The following is a 17,724-nucleotide window of genomic DNA, read 5'->3' as shown; positions in this document are numbered from 1 at the left end:
AAGTGCTAAGTCTGGGCATCTGTCTGTTTTCTTTGTACTTGGATGCAAGCGGCTTAAGCGTCAACCTTTTTATCTGCAGAAAAGGGGTCTTAAACAAACTAATGCCGTCGCCACATACCTCTCCCTAAAACGGTTACAGGCCTCCCGAAAGTTCTCAAACTCTGTCTTTAGGGTTCATTGCATATATAAACATCACTGTTTCAATATCTGAACTGATTTCAGTATTATCACAATGAAAACCTGTTTGTGTTCGAATATCCCTATGGCACATTCCAACTGAAATTACTCACATACTTTCAATTAAAATGTACCAGAGAAAATAAGACTCATATACGAGAAGAAACTGGAACTCAGTATGTTTTAGAATATATGCCTGTATATATTGCACATATATTGCGTTAGGAGCGCTGGGCGCTAATTTCCTGCCACATAATATTTTAATAAAGAGAAAACCTGGGAATAAAATTAGCCTCATAAACAATTGCCAGCCTTATTAGATTTACTTGGTATTAATACGGGACTGTAAAGCGACCCAATAAAAGGTTCTCTGACAGCTTAATTAAAAGTTTGCCCCAAAGCTAAACAAAGCCCTCAAACCGTACGTTAGATCAAAGAAGTGATATGTTTAGGACTAAGGACTTATTTTCTTATATACCGAGGTTCGTTTATGAAGTGATTTTAGAACCGTTCGTCTTGTTGGCTCGTTGTAGCCCATCATGGACTCTCATAGGACATTTGAAGTGTAAAATTCCATAATCTGTTTTGATATCTCATAACTCAGTTACATGAAAACCTAATATGAACAATTAATATTGTGAAGGTCTTAAAGATGAAATAATATATAATATCTTATCAAACCTTTTTAATCAATTCCGTCGATATAATAGAAATGCTAGTAATTTGTTGATTTCTAAACAGCCAATCTTAAATCTTAATTTGTTGTGTTAAAGTATTGTCTCCAGTGATTATTTTGCTTTCATTTATTCTTAAGGAATGCAAGTGCAATTAAAATCAATATCGCTACTTCCGATGAACGATATCAAGATACTAACATTACACAACTAAGCTGTTGATATGGCCACAGAGTATGAGTGTACATTGATTAATGTTTAAAACAGACTACGCATTCATCAGTTTGCAAACAGTTTCTCCTGCTTTCACAAAGATGAGATTAGTAACTGTATACATTTCAACAAAAACGGAGTAATAACCAAAAATGTTACGAAAACACGGGCATATACACGGGTCAGTATACCCGTAAACCTTTATGCTTTCCAAACACCTTTCCACGTTTCCATAAAGCTTGTAACTCAAATAAAGTGAGCTGTCATAGAACCGATATGTATTTTATCTGCATTACAGCAAAGGCAGACGTTGAGTATAGAATGGTGGGCCCAGTTTGTGTCCTGCTTATCACACTTCCAGATATATCATGAACTATTTTATTTAATCTCGGCTCTTCTTGCTTTACGTAGGGCTTCATGTGCGCGCTGTGTGTAAAGCAAATGTGTGTTTTGTGTGTGTGTATGTATGTCATAAATATATATTATATAACACACACACACACACACACACATAGGTGTGTGTGTGTGTATGTGTGTGTACAAACATGAAGAAAGAATAATGTGAATTTCCATTCCTTTTCCAATGATGTTTTACTTGTATATTTACGAAAATATGAAAATAACTTCTGGAGGTACCATTACACAGAAAAACCCCTTGGGACAATGTATGTCAGGTAAAATAAAAAAGAACGAAACGTATAAGTGCACAGAACGCTTGTAGGTGTTTATTTCATACGCCAGCTGTATTTACAAGCGCTCAGAATGGGCCTTTAAAGAGGGGGGACTTCAGTATGTCCATTATGACTGGATTTCAAACGTGACATTTAGACATATTCCTCATCAAATTGGTTGAAATTGAGCGGAAAATATTGTATACTATCACCCACTGCACCCGTAATAATTCGAAAGGTTTAACGATAAAGAATATTACCGGAATCTTCAAGCGTTTAATTTACTGGGTACTATTTCTTCAGGGGAATGTCTGGGACACACCTTATCAGGTTAGAATACAGAGGCTATGGACGTACTCCCGCTGCTTGCATTTTGCATGGGGATTTTACGTGTTTATTGACTGAGGTGTGGAGGCGCACCTACCATGCAATAGGATGTATATTTTTGGGATAGAGTGTGATGGATACGAATAACATTTGAATGCTGTTTAAATAAAATATCACAACAAGCTAACAGGCTACTACTGTTATACTGCTGCTACTACTTCAACAACTATTAAGCTGGAATTATTAGACGTTTATTATTATTAATAATAATAATAATAATAATAATAATAATAATAATAATAATAATAATAATAAGCTTACCTTTGTAAACCTTAGAAAACCAGTGCTCTACTACATATATCGTATACTGTATTCCTATGAAATTAACCTCCATTTAATGCTTCTGGTGCCCGCTATCGGAAATGCAAAGAAAACTACCAGAAATCTGCTTTTAATTTTCATAATGGTCTTGCGGTGTTTTGAAACTAATCGTTTGAACCTCTAGGATCTTACCTAAGTGAACCACTCCTACGCATCTAAGTGTTCCAAATTGATATATGACAATATCTACTTTCGATCACGTGTCTCGGGGCGACTTAGACGGATAGCGCGTCATCTCGCCTTCCCAAATTTTCCTCTTCTGCAGTTCCAATCCAAAACATCTATCTATAGCGTCAGGAACGGGAGAAACATGTTTAACTCGGTGAATCTGGGCAACTTCTGCTCCCAGACGCGCAAAGACAGGACTTCCGAGTTTGGGGACAGGACGGGCTGCGCCTCTAACATTTATCTCCCCAGCTGTACCTATTACGTGCCTGAATTTTCAGCGGTCTCTTCTTTTTTACCGCAGGCCCCGTCGAGACAAATCACCTACCCTTATTCTACAAACCTGTCTCAAGTGCAGCCGGTCCGGGAGGTTTCCTACGGCTTGGACCCGTCCAGTAAATGGCACCATAGAAGCAATTATGCGTCCTGCTACTCAGGAGAGGACCTGGTGCACCGAGACTGTCTCCCGCCATCCACCATGACAGAAATGCTCATGAAAAACGAGAGTGTCTACAGCCACCACCACCACCATCACCACCCGAGCTCCAACCATACTTCTACGGGTTTTTACTCTGGAGTGGGGAAAAACAACGTCCTTCCTCAAGGCTTTGACCGCTTTTTTGATAGCGCCTACTGCGGCGCGGACAGTCAGCCAGAGAATTGTTTACAAAAGGGCGAGGCGAGCAAGTGTGACTCTCAGTCCCAGCAGCCCACCGAGCTCCCCGGCGCCGCGGACCCGGAAAAAGACGCAGAGGATGAGGAGGAACACACAAACTCGGGCTCATGTGCTTCTTCAAACACGAAGGACGGCAACACCAACAAGAACAACCACTCGAGTAGGTACCGAAGCCGTAAATGGGGAAAGGTTAGGGGACTAGCCCGGTGTTTTGTCGGTCAGATTTTATGTGGAGTTTTATAAGCATTCAAAGGATTTTATTATAACCTACAAAGCTCTTTCTTCCACCGAGAAGAATTTTTACGATGGGAAAGCGCTTTGAAAAAAATGAGATGTTATACACAGACACAGCGTTCCCCGAGTCTGTGAAATTTTAAGAGCACGCTATATTGTGACAAATGCTAACTTTGATCATGAACTTGCGTTAGGCATTTTAAAGGATTTTTCGTTGGGCCCTCGAAGGTAAAACCAATTGGGCAGAACACTGTTTTTGGTGTTATGTGCATTTTATTTTTGCTGCTTAAATCCAAACTAGCCAGCCTTTTATCTAACTCTATCTATCTATCTCTCTATCTATCTATCTATCTATCTATCTATCCATCTATAGTTAGTTTGATATCATTTTCTGATTTCTATGTAAAAAAAGACCTTAGAAACATAAATATTCAGTGATAAGCCATGAGTTTGTTTCATGTGTAGTGAAATCATGCAGTTACCGCTGGTCATTTAAGTGTCCTTTAAATATTATGGGCATATCGAATATTACTTGGCCGCAGCTAATTTCAACCTTATTAGGAAATGTTTGAAAACAGTATATTTATGTATTCCTTTTTTACCAATATTGATAGTAGATTAATGAACAAAATATAGCCTTTGTGTGCCTGCGTGCTGGTTGACATTGAGATTGGGTTACTCTCGACACACTAGGCTAGCATATTAAGGCCAAGCACTGCACAATAGCTTGTGGGACCCTTCACGACGATAACATTAGCACAACAGAACGCAATTTTTTAAAAAAAATCACCGTTAATGGGCTATACCATGAGATTCCCCGAAAGAAATAGAGCCAATGGACTTTAGCAGACTCCATTTTTAAAAGGGGTTTCTGTATCCCGTTTATTGTTTCTGTATGGTCGTTTCCATGGTGGTTAATTTTCATGTGAGCATCCAGGGATTTGAAAGAAAACTTGCGTAAAACATTACCAGTCATTTTCAAATGTGAAACAGGTAAAAAGCGGTTCCGGTTACACTTTTTCATCGAAGCAGCAGTGGACCTTGCATCAAAAGCCGATAACACCGAGAGAAGCAAATTCATATATTTTAATGACATTGCGCATTGATTAAAATGATAATTTAGAAAGAGGTAATGCCCTAGAGCGGAGCGAACCACCAAAGTAACTATTTTACAGGATAGACTGGCTGTACTGGATGCATAGACTGAATTATAGGACAGGCTATGCACAGGGTCTGTATATTTGTTTAATTCAAAGTATGATTTGTCGCTATAATTGTGCGGTGGTCTTTGTATGCTGTGCTCACAGTTCGATTTCATTTATTTCAGTAACCAAAGTGACTAACTTCATTCCACTGACTTCTGCATTTTCTTGTTGTTTCCTCCAAGGTACACCTCGTACGAGAAAGAAGAGGTGTCCATACTCCAAGTTTCAGATCCGGGAATTGGAGCGGGAGTTCTTTTTTAACGTTTACATAAACAAGGAGAAACGGCTACAGCTTTCCAGAATGCTGAGTCTCACCGACCGACAGGTCAAGATCTGGTTCCAGAACCGACGAATGAAAGAAAAAAAATTGAGTCGGGATCGGTTGCAGTACTTCTCTGGAAACCCCTTATTGTGAACTCTGCCATTGACGGCAGTGGCAAATGCAATTTAGTGCTTGCAAATGCAGAGAATGGTCATCGCGCGTCAATGGAAGAAAGCGTATGCTTTCATAACACTTTCCTTAGCCTTGTGGCATTGATATTATCATGAGTAACACTAAATTCAAGTTACTTTCTGAAAAGGAGACCAGCCAAGGCAGACTTTAAGTTTTAAGGCGAAAGGTCGTTTGGCGTAACGACCGGACTCTGACTACAGATAATCGATGTATGAAACTAATATTAAGAATCAGCAAAGGACAATATGAACTCATTGACCATAGCTGAATGGAGAATGCAACGAAGGAGGTATTCTACGTAATGGTTAGATTTTACAATTAAACAATTTGTTTGTTATGGAGTTCTGCGGTTTCTTAACCTCTTCCACTTTGTCCAATATTATTGTAGCCTATTTTAATTCAGCGCGCATTTCATAAGTAGTATCTGGTAAATGTTAAATATAAAAAAAAGGGGGGGGGGGGGGGGGTCTAATTCAAACGCTTTATCTGTCACTACACACAGTTCAGTTGTTGTTGCCAGATGAAAATATCTCTGCTGCATATAAACGTATTCTTCATTCCAACACAAGACTGTCGACCGGAATCATCTCTGAATGTCGCCGAATAATTCTGACGCTTCCATAACTGTGTGCAATCCACAATAGAAGTATTCCTTATATTGGGGCTATGCAATGAGCGTTTGTGGCTGTAAATATATATAAAAATATATATATATATATATTATATTATATTATATTATATTATATTATATTTTGCCTTCATTTTCCCTTCCCGTCAACTATGCTTTATTCACTTTTAGAAATCTTAAGAGCTTTAATGTTTGGTCCGTTTAACTTATTGTTTAATGCTTGATGTTTATTATTATGCAGAAAGACAAAGAGGAGACCACGTTGGACCTGTGTATTATGGAAGTAAGAACGCAAAATAAAAGAAAATAATGACAAATGAACAGCGTTTACAAATTCATGACATTTAAGAATGAACGAATTATGAGTTCTACGGTCGATTTTTAAACATTCCTTACTTTACTTAATGAACTTTCCGTGTGCTGTGGTTTTGGAAATTCGTGTTGAGGTAAAATAACTGAAAAATGTGTGCATAGCCTACTGTGAAGTTAGGGTGTTAGTACAAAATCAGAGATAGGGGGGAAAAAAAACAAAGCTAAATAACTAATAATGTGTTCCAGGTCTGCTGAGCTCTGAAATGCAGGGCTAAAATTCCACTGACAGAAAAATAACCCGAAATAAGTTGAGTGAATTTAGTAAATAACTTATTCTTTACTGAATGCACGCAAACGCAACTCTCTCTCTCTCTCTTCTCTTTCTCACACACACGCGCACACAGACACACGCACGCACACACAATAAAGCAAATAAATGTAGACTAACGCGTTGTTACTGTATAGTGTTCGCTTGCACACATTGTATATGGGCGTGTACCGCTGCAATTTTAAGAAAAATCTCTGTTCGTCTGCGATTTTGTGTGCAGAGGGAGCCCGGTCGGGGTGGGGACGTCCTTGTGTGAATAGGCCCGTGGCTGACGGTGTTTGGGTGTAGAGCCTGGGACCATGCATTCGAATGTGTTTCGGTATGTTTAAGTTCACATAGGTGCACTGCTGGACGATGACACTGCACACTAAGAAGCCAAGGGGGAAAAGGAAAAATCATGTTTTAGTGCGCACTAAATGAGATCGCCAATGGCCATCTGAAAACCAGTCTAGTCCAGTCTAGACACTGCCATAAAGCTGGAGGCACTAAATAGCTAGTTTTTTCTTAATTGCACCGTCTGTTCGACGAGGCGGCATTTACTTCCGCTGCAAATAGTAAACAAGGTAGACTGTTTTTTTCTTAAAACTTACCAAACCTTTCTAACCTTGATTACACGCATACATACACTCCCTTCCCGAATGGGTTTGTCGTGCAGTGATATCGCTTGTGAATGGTTTACTTAACCCAGGTATTACGCATCTTGTTCAAAGTTCTCTGTCCACCCGGATTTGCTGAAATTGGCCATAAACCTCGGGTTTATTGGCCACGTGGAGCTTAACTGCACTGCTAGAAAATAACAGAGGGATGAGAGGTAGAGGATCATGGCGCTGGTGGAAAAGACGAGACAATAAGGCTCAATCGAAGGTATGCATGTTTCATTCCCGAATATCAATGAATACCAAAAGTAAGAAAGCGAATTTTGTCCCGCTGGTTTTCTTTCTCGCTGTGTGTGAACGCGCGTGGTTGCGTTGGCCAATGTGAGTGTTAAATGTGTTTAAATAAAAAAATCCAAAAGGAATAACGAAAAACTGTCTTTGAACTTCAATGAAGTCAAGGCCTTCACCTTTCACCCTCAACAATAAAGCGGAACAGGGGAGGGGCTTAATCCCGGAAATGTGAGTCTCTCACAATCAGCCAATGAGAGGGTCCGGAAGCGAAAATCAGGAATGTGGTCTGAGCCCAACTTTGACCTTTCACATTAAAGTGCATCAGGTAACACTGTCTTTTAGGTGGCTTTTAATTATACTTTATTGTTCCTGTAGAATCTAATTTATTGTCACACACGAAGCCGTTTTTGTTTTCTGTTACTTGTGTAAGTGTGTTGGCTTTGCGCATAAAGAATGCACGTGTAACTTGCAACTGGAGACAACTGGAGAGAGAGAGAAAGAGGGAGGGAGGGAGAGAGAGAGAGCGAGAGAGAGAGAGAGAGAGAGAGAGAGAAACACACACGCACACACATACACTCACACACACACATTGTCAGAGATCAAGGCGAGACTTTAGTCGTCACACCCTTCGGGGAGCGTAGTCATGGGAAGATGACGTGCTGATTACCACCCTTGACTGTCGCTGCTCGCTGGTAGCCGCATATCACGCTGCTTGAGTCGTAGCCTATGCTATGATTTCTACTTGTCTTTATGATATGTGTGCCATGCAACTCGCCACTGACGTAATCAGGACGTTCGGAATACATACTCCGAAAGGGTGATAGCTTCACATTTGTGCGAATGATACATTTGACAATCACTACCAAAAAAAAAAAAAAGAAAGAAAATTTAATGAATGCGTTCCATCGGGTGATTTCGTCAATCAGAGTATGGAAGAACTGGCTCCTCTGTGCTCGTCTCAGCAAGGCTGGCGCGAGGCTCCTTGGCGTTCATTTCGGCAAGGCAGGAGAATGCAAAAGATGTAATGGGAAGAGCGTTTTTCAGAAACATGAACATCGAACAGCGGACTGAAGGTGAAATGCTAAGTAATGAAGAAGAAACGCTGGATTTAAAACTATTTTCTATGTTATTGCTCACTGTGAAATGAAATAACACTATAGGTTATATCTCTGCCGGACACGGGCTGTGAGTCGGAAAGTACATTCAGTTTATTTTCGTTTGCTGATCATGTGAGGACGTCTAGCTGTTAACCTTGTCTAAGCGCCTTTCTGTTCTAGGCGAAGAACCGAACATAATTTCAATGTTTGTTAAATATTTGAATTTTTCAACTTTCTTTTGCACAATCCTTAAAGTACAGTGGTCCTCAAGTAAAGACTTCTTGACAGGTTACTTTAGTATTTGAAAATACACCTAAAGCAAATGTAAATACAAACTAAAATACATACATGCATGCTCATACAGCCACCCCCATATTATTGTATATATTTAAAGCACATACACACACACGTGCGCTCACACGCACACACTCACAACACGCACACGCACACACACACACACACAGCGAGAGAGAGAGAGAGAGAGAGAGGGGGGGGGGGGATGGACAGTATTCCAAATACTTTTTTTGATGTAATTTGTATCATGATACTTCTGGTATTTCAGTATTTTCTAAATATCTACCCATCTACCCCAGATCAGATTTTTCACATGAAGCCAAACCCCCCCAGCGCCCCCCCCCCCTCCACCCGGTCGATCTTTCGATCTCTGTACCCCTCACTTGTTTTCACCTTTCACCTAGAATAAAATTTCTCTGAAATGCGTAACTACGAGCGATTCTGGAATTATCTCGAGGTGGTAGGTGTATAGGTCAGATAATTAACAGACTAACCTTTGTCTGTTACTCTGTGATGTGAATAAAGTATGGTGTTTTGTAGTAGTAGGCCTACATTAGTATGTCATATAAATAGACTTTCAGTATTTTGTAAACTCAATATTTTGCTTTCTCCAGTGTGTGTAATTTTGATACTGATAGAGAGATGAGGGAGTCCCGTCTGTATTGCCTTAAACCTAACTTTAAAAGGAAGTTAAATAGTTAGCATGCAGTTCTATTTTTCATCATTTTTGTCATTTTTGCTTTCGATTTTCTTCAATTTGCTAATAATTTTACGTATTTGTATCAATATTTTAATGAAATGAGAAGTTCATTGCTTGTGTCATTGATTATCAGAGCATAGTATCCCCAAACCCCTAGCAGCAAAGACCATCTTGACCTTTAACTTTGAGTGGGTCATAGAATATACGCTGGGTATGGAGATTAGGCCGGATCGGCATTTCTTTGGCTGTATTTTATTTTTGTTTTTTTTATGAAAATATATGTTTGTTTGCCTCTCTCTCTCTCTCTCTCTCTCTCTCTCTCTCTCATAGACACACGTACGCACACGCGTGTAATTTTTTGCAATTTCCATTTACTCTGCAAAGCGCACGTTCATTATATTCCCAGGGAACACTGTAGTTGCAGAGATCGCTTTTAGTGTAGACACTCAGCAACCTTAGGGCAGTTTTAAAAGCGGGGCCGACAGCTGTGTTTATTCGTGCATATGTTGGCCCTGACGTAAAATAGGGCTGTACGCTCATAAAGAACAACCCAATTTGCATGAAGGTGTGCTCTAAAAATATACCGAAATATATGCACAAAAAATAGCTTACAATTGCTCGCACCATGCTTCCTCAGCTGTCACTTATATGAACACAATTTGTGTTGCCAGAAAACATACTCCCATTGTAGACGCACATTGCAGCGTCGAGAAATATTAAATTAGACAGTCCCTTTGCCATGCTTTGTATAGTGCGCATTCACGAAAACGGTGGAAGTGGAAGTACTTACACTGCTACGCTTGTGGCGAAAAGCTATAAATAACCAGTCGGATCTGTGCAACGCGGCAATTTGTTTGGCCTTTCAAGATATTTAAATTTAATATAACGCTGACGTGCTTACCGATTATGGCTCTCTGATTTATAATTGTCTTTAAGACAGAACATGCTGTAGGCATAAATTCTCTATAGCACGGACATCTACTTTGAGGAAAAAGCTGAAAGTCGTTACTTCAGAATGGTAAAATATTCCAGGGCTTTTTCGTAGCTAGCACTGGCCCGGGCGTCTGCGCATTCCTTGTAAGTGTTCCCTGATGCTAGACTAGCAGGGTGCCACTGCTTGTTGGTGATGTCTGTGCTGAAGTTCTCATAGTCTTCTGGGAGATCGCGCAATGAGCAGTACAATGCATCTCCTCCGTACCACCGATATAGAAATCGTGTGACGAAAAACAGTTTTATGTTGCGTCTTTAATTAAATTTTTTTGCTCTAGAGGCGTGTTTTATATTTTAAAAAAATATATTATTATTATTATTTTTAATTGTATTTGTATTTCGGCTTAATTTAAAAATAATTAAATGACATGCCTCTACACGTTAAAAGACGTCAATAAACAACACACCTTCAAAGAATCAGAGCTTAGAATTCCTTGCATATTTTTTCATATTAGTTCATACGTATGTTTTTTAAAATTCTATTAAACGAGAGAAGGATGTTCAAAAATATTTCTTTTGAAGAACAATCGTCGTTCGGTTTTCTAATGCAGAATGTCTTGTAAACACAATGCTGTTTATTGTCATGTCATCACGCGCGTGCGTGCGTGTGTATTTTCTAGTTTCCCAATGATGAAATACATAACTGTGTGTTAGTAATAATACACCCATGCCTCGTATAAATAAAATATTGGTTCCATCTGCTCTGGCTTTTGCATTTTCAATGTGATTAATTTATTATGGGTCTCCTATCGAATGACATAAAACAGACTACAACTGCGTTACATCAGAAAGAGGAGGATCGTCGATGCGTATCCTTACTCCGTGTGCCTATGATACAGTTCAGTCCACATGTATATTTACATTTACATTTGATATTTCCTAACGTGACAAAAAGGCTGCCTCATTTATTTGTTTTTATTAAAAAAATATCGTTGAAAGGAACAATTCGTGAAACTGGTACACATAAAATCATTGATCCATGTCTAAGTGCGGCGACCTGTAATTTTTGGAAAATAAATATTCTTTAAAAATAGTATTGTCCATATGATTATTCTACTGTGTAGAATAACATTTCCAGATTGATTCATAGAGGCAGGCTGTTGTGCGCCTTGAGAGGTGCAGACCACTACAGTAATTGCAATCAATATGCCATTTCCGGTTTATTTTATTCCCGTTCCGTCCAGGAAAATCCCGCGTGTATTCAGCCTGGTGCTATCTTTTTCCACTCTAAAACTAAACTAGCAGCGCGTAATAGGCGAAGCGTGGGTGTTGTTAGTCAGGTTGGTGAGATTTTTTGGTTTCATATCGGATCGATACATCCCCCCCCCACCCCACCCCCCCCCCCCCCCTTCACCTCATCCTCTTCACCGTTTCAATATACACACGCTCATATAATAGTCCCCCTCTCCTCCCTTTGTCACAGGCGTATTTACAAGTATATGCACGTCGTATCCATGGGGATGTTATGCTGTATCGAATTTTTATGAATTGTGGTGTAACTGTATCTAAAAATGGCTGTGAAACAAAATGCGTGGTGGTACTATCTTCTCCACCATTTACCAAAATATTACACTCATCAGAACGATGTCGGACATAAGCCGTATTGTGTATAACCGTAGGATTGTTTAGGAGGGGAAAAATTCAGAAACATAATTCTAATCTGTTTCTGTTTTAATAAAAGAAAGACACGTGCATTTATTCAGTCACTACTGTAGAGAAAACAATAAAGATCGTAAGCAGCCTACTCTACGAATGAAAATTGTTCATTGCACTTCACATATTGTAGCCGAAGACCTAACCTTTTTGAAAGATGAAAACTGGGGGACGTAATGTGCAGCATTTTCTCTTCAAGTTTATAGAAAGTCTGCAGACAGAAAGTATTCGGCTGTTTTGACAATATATATGACGACGAATTATTGTATAGTCTTCTGATATGTTACTACATTTCAAAACATAAAAATTCAGCTATCAGTGTACTATAATAATACAGACATAATACTGTATAAATTACATTACTTAACCGCTTTGTCATTTGTTCAAAAAGCTAGTCGTATTATGTTTCAGTTCAATGTGCAACTGTACCAGCCGTGCATGTTAGGAAAGAAAAGATAATTTAACAAGACATTTAATTCTTTATTTGATAGGTGCTAGTGCATATTTCAAGAGCATTGATATCGCTGGCAACTCGCTTTACATAACATTTATTATTTTTTCGTACGTATACAAAATTGTAGCCTACATAATGGGTAACGGGTGTAAACCAAAATACACTTAAATATATATGTGGTTTCGATTAATGTGGACCCGAGATTTAAAACACGCACGCACGCACGCACACACACACACACACACACACAGGCACGCACACGCGCGCGCACACACGCACACGAACACACACACACGCACACACACACACAGCAAATATGAGCGCTTGGCCAAACGGGTTTGCTAAGGCATTAACAGGCTACGTTAAGGTCAAGTTATGATGTTTTCAAAAGGTATATTTACTTCTGGATGAGATTTGAAAAGTTAAAATCAACTCTGGCGGGATTATATGGCTGTACCTTAATACATTTCCAAATGGTCTTCTTAATTGGCCAAAAAAAAAAAACGAAAAAAGAAAAAGAAAATTGTCATTAAAAAGGTGCGCATCTCGATGATGGAATCGCGCACAGACCAATCACAGGGAAAAGACTTGGATCCAGCCTTCACGAGGCGGGGTCATTGCCAGTGACCTCTTTGTCGGCGCCATTGAAAATGAGATTGAGACCTTTTAACTTAAGCCTTGCGAACAAAAAAAGAAGATAAAAACAAGGGCATTCAAAACGCGTTTCTGTTCATTTTATTTTCTGATTTTATCGATTATAATTTTCTGGATATCATTCAAGGTTTGGTTGGCTAACGTGCAAACCTTCGTCCACTTCAGCTTCTTAAAAGTCGCTCTTGAAAAGCAGTAGTACAAGGAGGCAGGGTCATTCTTATACGGGAGCAATGTCGAAGAGAGGAAGCTGGAGTACATATGAGCCGATACCCGTGAGCCTACTTGTTGAAAGCACGGCAGGGAGAAGTGATGTTTTCCAGGCGCATACTACCGACTTCTCGTATAAGAACGTTAAAAGAACAGGCCATGCGTACCTACTATTCTGCATTCATTAATTAATTTATTTATTTATACACGCCTATCGCAATTCATCCACCAAAATACAGAGCAGCAGAATGAAACAGAATGCAGAATGAAACAGAAACAGAAAAAAGATCAATATTTTGATCTTTATTATTATATTACGGGGCTCTGCGGGGTCTCTTCCATCCTTATTCTAATAATGCGGATTGGCTAAACATGTGAAAGGTTGTATTATACGTTGTTCCATACTGCTAAAACTCCAGTCTAATGAAGAAAAAAGCGGCCAAATGACTTTCTGCATATGTAGCTATGTACCTTTTGATTCCCCTTAATTTCCTGTTTTTATTCCCACGCAAATTGGAACATTTTATGTAATTATAGCCCACTTCATACACTATTCTTCTGAGTACCACCATGACATTATTTTAATGATAGCCTATAATTATATTCATTTTAATAATAATTTAAATTATAATAAAAACATTCAAAAGGCCAGCCGAGAGACGCACGTATTAGATGAAAACGAAATCGATAATAATATAACTGTTTACTTAGTTCTCATTTACTATATCCGTAAAAAATCTTTGCAATCACAGGATATGTGGTTATTTTGTGAGTTAGTGAAATTAGATTTTTATTTAATTTTAGTAGGCTACCCATTGCAAACAATTTATTCCCGGTAAAACTAAGAGCGACACCCTGGGGTTCTGACATTAATAATTTCTTTGATAAAAAGAATTTCAACATTCCAGTACCTTGAAATAAAACCATTTGTTGCATGGCTGAAAGCAAAATTTGAAACATTTGGAGATAAAATTGCACGTAATAACAACTTTAAACGTGTACTAAGGACTTGCTTATCATGCTTTATTGCAATTTTAAGGAGCACTGTACCCTTATCGTAGGCCTACATTCTCATATGAAATAGATTGAAACGTGTAGTCTATTGTAACACGCCCTCATCCCATACGAATCACGCTTTTAAAAATGACTTTATACGCAAAAATAATTTTCAAGATTTGCTTTATTGATAAGACGATTAAGACCTCAATGCTACTACGGCAACTGCTACTACTACCCCCACCACCACCACCACCACCACCACCAACAATAATAATAATAATAATAATAATAATAATAATAATAAATACATACATACATAAATACATAAATACTTAAACAAACTATTTCAGAATACTTTGCAAAATCAAGCCCTTTATAAATAAACTGCGTTGTCAAATATGTACATACCAGAAAATCCTACCATGTGTTCCGTGGAAATAAACACAATTTCATGATCTTGCACATTCTTTTGTTCACAAACATTACGATTAAGAACAAGGTGACTCTGCATGTCCACATTGTAAATGTGAAAGCTTAATCAAACGATTATTCACAGTAAAATTAAAGGAATGTTTCCGGAGCCAAAAGGCAGGGAGTTCCGGGCTTCTTAAGGCTTCTTGGATTCAAATTTTAGAATTTAAGTTATTTTTCTTGTGTTCTGTTTTGTGTTACCTTGCTTTGGTCGCAATAGCCACGTATCTGGTCGCGTTGCTGAATTCAAGTCTGAAATTCTTTGTTCTCTCTGGAGTAGGGTGTCTTTCCCTGCTTCACGGGCTAGATGGCGCCCTTGCTCCACGCGACGCTTCCACGTACTCACCAACTTGACCCAGGGTGACGTCAATTCGGTCTGGAGCATCAAGGCCACTTCCAAAACCCCATTGGTCTGAAAATCACGTGGCAGAGTGCCTTGCATCCATAATTATGTTGCTGATATTTTTTCGTTCCCTCGAAAGATGTCAGCTTCCTACCACCGTAATCTTCCTCGAAATAACTTTCACTGTTGATGCATAAATAATAACAATAATAATAACAATAAAATGTCATGTCCTAACAACGTGGCTGCTGGCTCTTTCCTCATGGATTCTCTGGTGGGTGGACCCCCCGCCTACAGAGGTGAGGGCTACTCCGGCAGCCCTGGGATATACGTGCAGGCGGGCGCTGAATACGCTGTTCGATGCTGAGAAACTGTGGAATTGTACCTACACCACTTTCTAAAAGAGACGAGCTTCCACCGACCTCCCTGCCTGTAAGCGCCTACCACCACCCACCGTTCCTGCAGCAGCTGGACACATGGGGCACAGACCCCAAGGCTTCGTGCAGGATCGCACAACCTGTTGCCCGTCCTTTACCCTCTTGCTCCTTTCCAGTGGGCAATGTCAAAGAGGAGGGAATGCGTTGTTTGTACCGGGCTGACATTGACAGGGCTAAAGAGACTACTGAACCAGCCACCTACACGCGACTTGGGGCCGACAGTAGCCAGGGCAAGCAAGGTCCTGTATCTGAGCCGGGCTATTTCCGAGTGAACCAGGTGTATACAGATGAGAAGGAACAAAATGGAAACGAGTTCGCGACGGGTTTTCGCGCCCGTGGCTAATATGACAGCTACTACCGAGAAGCCGCTTCAGTCATTGCACGACAGCGGCAAATTCGAGCGTGAACCGGCAGCTGAAGAAGTGAAGAAGGAAGATCACAACACATCTAAAAGACTATCAGAGAAAGAGGAGCATTTCAACAAGGTGGTCTGTAGCAGTACAGACAATTCGGACAACGAAATGAAAGGTAACTGAACGAACACCCACACACACACACATACACAATGAGTCATGTAAAATAAAACCTTGACATGTAAAAATGAATGACTGTCCCAAACAAACACGTTTAATAGTGTCGCGCTGCGCAATTACGCGCGTTATACGCGTGTGTTGTTTCGTTCGGTTTATTTCTGCCACTTGGATGCCATTGTCAACAGTGCAGTATGAAAAAGGTAGTGAACCTGGGTGCTCTGCCTTTGATTTGAATAGTGCTTTTTACCTGCTAATCATTGGGCAGAGCATTAGTACTTTAATGTTTTGGAAACTACACAGATATCTGAATGCAATGCATTGTTAAGTTGAACTACACTGGTACCTTTGACAGTTTATTGACAGTATTTTAATCCAGCAACATATTGCCAGTACATTAATACTCGGGTTAGTGTACTGGCATTACATCAATAGGACAATGCTATAACGTATTTATTTATTTATTTATTTATTTTTACTTCAGTCTGTATTTACTGGTGCTTTGCCTGCAGCTTAGCTGGTTTGTAAATGTAAGGCTATAATGATATGCGCAAGACAACAACGTTGCCGCAGTGGTGCTCAGTTTAGTTCCACAGTGCCACTTTTTATCCATACGTGTTTTTTCGTGGGCCTAAAATGTTTTGTTTCGGCCATGTCGGCATGTTATCGTCAGTGTTTCCACATTACGTGATAATATTCAAGCATGCTATAAGCGTGGTTCCTTTCAGACAATATCCGGGCTACAGATCTGTTCCAGGTCTATATAAATGAGTGTGAGACAGTCGAGCCAGTGGTTATAGTGCCTTTGGTGTTCACACCTTATTACTGAGAGGCACGCTGAGGCGTGCAGATATATGCGCGCGCGCACACAAGCCTAAATGTACAAATAACAGCGCGTATTTTTATGAATCAGTCAGTCCACTCCCAATAATAGTTCAACTGTCTATGAAATATTAAGACGATTTAAGTTGAGAGAATAGGAGGGCATAATTTTATGCACCCTATAGAATTAATAGCCTATAGCCACTTTTTTGTGGAAGCGACATGCCTTCCGCAAAACATTCTTTTTGGTTTGAATTAAAGTAAAAATGTCTGTACTTAGTTATTGAAGGTTGTTAATATATTATTATTATTATTATTATTATTATTATTATTATTGTTGTGTTCTGCATTAATCGTGAACTATTATTGTGAAGCAGTATATTAATACATTGGTGAAACTATTATGATGTGCCCTTGAAATGAATCAGCACTAATACAATACATTTCACAGAGTACAGTTGATCGCTATTGAACTCATATAAACTCGGATGGGGTATATAGCACCGCACACTTTACTCTTACTATTACAAAACAATATAATTTGGAAACTTTAATATTGTGGATTCTCATTGGAAAAGCGGTATGGTCTTTGTGGTTTTATTTTACGACGTCTTACCAGGGTATTTTATCGGTTACTCTAGAATTTTTACAGTCTGTATACAAGCATGCAGTATTACATACAACTATAAAGCACAAACTGAAAAGCAATGGTATTCAATTATTATCTGTCATGTTTTAAAT

The 17,724-nt window shown here is 39.3% G+C and overlaps 1 protein-coding gene and 1 pseudogene across 1 annotated transcript; both read left to right on the top strand.

Moving 5' to 3' along the window:
- The first annotated feature begins 2,619 nt into the window (after positions 1-2,619).
- hoxc11a (homeobox C11a) lies at positions 2,620-5,599 on the top strand. Its single transcript, XM_035382979.1, is given in 3 exon segments — positions 2,620-2,647; positions 2,650-3,444; positions 4,906-5,599. Coding segments are annotated over 3 exon segments (1,056 nt in total). The 3' UTR covers positions 5,139-5,599.
- Positions 5,600-15,417: 9,818 nt separating this feature from the next.
- Positions 15,418-16,167, top strand: LOC118208036 (annotated as a pseudogene).
- The last annotated feature ends 1,557 nt before the right edge of the window (positions 16,168-17,724 follow it).

Source organism: Anguilla anguilla, chromosome 11 (genome assembly GCF_013347855.1).
Source record: "Anguilla anguilla isolate fAngAng1 chromosome 11, fAngAng1.pri, whole genome shotgun sequence".
Lineage (NCBI taxonomy): Eukaryota > Metazoa > Chordata > Actinopteri > Anguilliformes > Anguillidae > Anguilla > Anguilla anguilla.
This window is presented reverse-complemented; position numbering and strand designations above follow the sequence as displayed.